Below are 3,896 nucleotides of genomic sequence, written 5' to 3'. Positions count from 1 at the left end.
ACGACATACACGGTTGCGTGTATGTATGCGGGGAGAGAGACTGGGTTAATTTATGGTCTTTCGATGTGCAAGGTTTGATTAATTTATACATTTTTTCCGTGAAGAACTCTAAGAAACAGATAGAAAACTTGAAACCGAAAAATAAAGAAAACAATGGAAAGAACGGGAAGACGAAACCCAGCAAGTTAAAAGCGGTAGAGAAAAAAAGCAGGGTAGAGAAAGTTTCAATGCAGGTTCCCGGGAGGGCGAGAAGCCGCCACCCCCGAGTCCCCCACCCCGCAGGCGCCCTAACGCGGCGCGGAAAACGGTCGGCCGCACCGCGGGCTGCGCTTCTCCCCGCGCGCCAGGCAGTTTGTATCTCACACCCCCAGAGACGACGCGAAGCCCCCGGCGTAAAATCCCAGGAGGCGGGCCACCTACTCAAGTACCCTCACTCTCATTTTTTTTTTTTTTTTTGGTCCCCGCCGGGAGGAGCCGCCCTTAAGCACAGCCACTCCAATTCCCCACCCCCACCCCCTTCTTGGACGGCGCGCCCAGAAGAAAAGTCGGTTCGACTTATAGTTCTTCTGTGCAATCAACTCAGAGTAAATCCGCTCGCCCCTGCGTGCGGGGACCTGGCACCCAACGGCATTTTAAGCTTTAGAACTGAGTGATCCATCCCGGAGGCACATCCCAGCTGGCTCCAATTTCAAGCTTCCTCTAGGCGCCATGCTCCAGCCTTCCCCACCCACTTGAGACTTCGTGAAGCTCATTGGCTGAGTGTCCTGCCAATCCAATAGACATTGGCGAATCCTGAGCAGAGCAAGGCAAAGATCGCGAAAAAGCGCGAATTCCAGGCCCTGGGGCTCGAGCCCAACGCCCTTAAGCAGCAGGCGGCGCGCGAGGTGCCGCTACTCAGCCGCTGAGCGTCTAGGAGGAGTGTCGTTTGCATAACGGCCGCCCCTCAGTCTCCTGGCGCGGATCGGGGTACCGCCCCTCACTCAACTGGAAATCTGTTGGGTCTCGGGGCAGTCACTCGGACGCAGCAAGCCTGTGGCCGGGACTGGAAGAGTTGGGGTGGGCGGTCCCGGGAGTGGATTGGCTCTGGGCGTTTCCAGGCGGCAGAAGGCGGCTATAAGAAGGGGAACCGAAGGGGGTAGGGAGCCGGGAAGTTAGGTCGCGCTCTCGAGCTCTGGTGGAGGCGACCGTTGACGCCACGAACTTCTCGCTGGTCTCGTTTTAACGCGCTTGCCTGTCTTTCAGTCAGGATGTCTGCCCGTGGCCCGGCTATCGGCATCGACCTGGGCACCACCTACTCCTGTGTGGGGGTCTTCCAGCATGGCAAGGTGGAGATCATCGCCAACGACCAGGGCAACCGCACCACCCCCAGCTACGTGGCCTTCACCGACACCGAGCGCCTCATCGGCGACGCCGCCAAGAACCAGGTGGCCATGAACCCCACCAACACCATCTTCGATGCCAAGAGGCTGATCGGGCGGAAGTTCGAGGACGCCACGGTGCAATCGGACATGAAACACTGGCCGTTCCGAGTGGTGAGCGAGGGAGGCAAGCCCAAAGTGCAGGTGGAGTACAAGGGGGAGATCAAGACCTTTTTCCCGGAGGAGATATCCTCCATGGTCCTTACCAAGATGAAGGAGATCGCGGAGGCCTACCTGGGCGGCAAGGTGCAGAGCGCGGTCATCACCGTCCCGGCCTACTTCAACGACTCACAGCGCCAGGCCACCAAGGACGCGGGCACCATTACCGGCCTCAACGTGTTGCGCATTATCAATGAACCCACGGCGGCGGCCATAGCCTACGGCCTGGACAAGAAGGGCTGCGCGGGCGGCGAGAAGAACGTGCTCATTTTTGACCTGGGCGGTGGCACCTTTGACGTATCCATCCTGACTATCGAGGACGGCATCTTCGAGGTGAAGTCCACGGCCGGTGACACCCACCTGGGCGGCGAGGACTTCGACAACCGCATGGTGAGCCATCTGGCTGAGGAGTTCAAGCGCAAACACAAGAAGGACATTGGGCCCAACAAGCGCGCTGTGCGGAGGCTGCGCACCGCCTGCGAGCGCGCCAAGCGCACTTTGAGCTCATCCACGCAGGCGAGCATCGAGATCGACTCACTGTATGAGGGCGTGGACTTCTACACGTCCATCACCCGCGCCCGCTTCGAGGAGCTCAACGCAGACCTTTTCCGCGGGACCCTGGAGCCGGTGGAGAAGGCTCTGCGCGACGCCAAGTTGGACAAGGGCCAGATCCAGGAGATCGTGCTGGTGGGCGGCTCCACCCGCATCCCCAAGATCCAGAAGCTGCTGCAGGATTTTTTCAATGGCAAAGAGCTGAACAAGAGCATCAACCCCGACGAGGCGGTGGCCTACGGCGCCGCGGTGCAGGCAGCCATCCTCATCGGTGACAAATCAGAGAATGTGCAGGACCTGCTGCTGCTCGACGTGACCCCGTTGTCCTTGGGCATAGAGACAGCTGGCGGTGTCATGACTCCACTCATCAAGAGGAACACTACGATCCCCACTAAGCAGACCCAGACCTTCACCACCTACTCGGACAACCAGAGCAGCGTGCTGGTGCAGGTGTATGAGGGCGAACGGGCCATGACCAAGGACAATAACCTGCTGGGCAAGTTCGATCTGACCGGGATTCCCCCGGCGCCCCGCGGGGTCCCCCAAATCGAGGTCACCTTCGACATCGACGCTAATGGCATCCTTAATGTCACCGCCGCCGACAAGAGCACCGGTAAGGAAAACAAAATCACCATTACCAACGACAAAGGTCGTCTGAGCAAGGACGACATTGACCGGATGGTGCAGGAGGCGGAGCGGTACAAGTCCGAAGATGAAGCTAATCGAGACCGGGTGGCTGCCAAAAACGCGGTGGAGTCCTATACCTACAACATCAAGCAGACAGTGGAAGACGAGAAACTGAGGGGCAAGATAAGCGAGCAGGACAAAAACAAGATCCTCGACAAGTGTCAGGAGGTGATCAACTGGCTCGACAGAAACCAGATGGCAGAGAAAGACGAGTATGAACACAAGCAGAAAGAGCTCGAAAGAGTGTGCAACCCAATCATCAGCAAACTTTACCAAGGCGGTCCTGGCGGCGGCGGTTCCGGAGCCTCTGGCGGACCGACCATCGAAGAAGTGGACTAAGCTTGCACTCGAGTCAGCATAAACCTCTTTTCCTTTCTCTCCTTTCATTTTTTTCCCTTTTGTTTTAGTTTCTTTGAAATGTCCGTGTGCCAAGTGCAGATCTGTTGTTGGAAGCCTTTAGCCCGTGTATGCATATGAAAGGAAAGGTGCAACAACTTAGTTTAATTATATAAGGTTCGTTCTCAAGTTAGATTTTTAAAAACATTATTTGAGGTTTCTCTTTAATGCATTTTGTGTGTATGCTGATTTTAGCATTTTTGGTTAGCTTAGTTTGTGCATGGAGATTTGTTTGAGATGGGAAACCTAACGTTTGCACACCTGTCCTATAGAAGCTTAGAAACAATAAAATGTTTATTTTTATGTACTATAAAGTTAACAATGCAGTAATGTAAGAGACAGGTATATTTTTGCAAACAAATGCAAATTTAAAGTAAAGCTGAAATTGATCTCAAATTTACTGTCTTGGAGTTTTCAATTTTTTTTTAACCACTCAAGTTGGTCTTTTAAGATATTAATATGCTGGGAAATTTAACCTAATCTTGTCTAAATCTCAGATGAAGTTCCTGCCTTTAATTACCAACTATTTAAGAAGAGAAAAATCTGGGTAAACTCCTCCCTGCCCCCATTTAATACCTGAATAGGGTTTTCTAGTGTTCCCAGACTCCTAAGACTTGGCTTAAGTGTTCAAGTGAAAAAAACTACCTGAATATTCTAGGAAAATATGAGTTATATTCTGGGGTT

General features: G+C 53.7%; 1 protein-coding gene across 1 annotated transcript; it reads left to right on the top strand.

Moving 5' to 3' along the window:
- The first annotated feature begins 746 nt into the window (after positions 1-746).
- Positions 747-3,608, top strand: HSPA2 (heat shock protein family A (Hsp70) member 2). Its single transcript, XM_003797397.3, has one exon. It carries the CDS (start codon positions 1,248-1,250, stop codon positions 3,153-3,155), a length of 1,908 nt encoding a protein of 635 aa, XP_003797445.1. The 5' UTR covers positions 747-1,247; the 3' UTR covers positions 3,156-3,608.
- The last annotated feature ends 288 nt before the right edge of the window (positions 3,609-3,896 follow it).

This window comes from Otolemur garnettii, unplaced genomic scaffold, assembly GCF_000181295.1.
Source record: "Otolemur garnettii isolate 467f Iridium unplaced genomic scaffold, OtoGar3 scaffold00115, whole genome shotgun sequence".
In the NCBI taxonomy this organism is placed as follows: Eukaryota; Metazoa; Chordata; class Mammalia; order Primates; family Galagidae; genus Otolemur; species Otolemur garnettii.
The sequence above is the reverse complement of the archived record's forward strand: the minus strand, read 5'-3'. Positions and strand labels throughout refer to the sequence as shown.

Bases quoted from the DNA above. Each gene is read 5' to 3' on its own strand.
- HSPA2 (XM_003797397.3), top strand. From the start codon at position 1,248: ATGTCTGCCCGTGGCCCGGCTATCGGCATCGACCTGGGCACCACCTAC.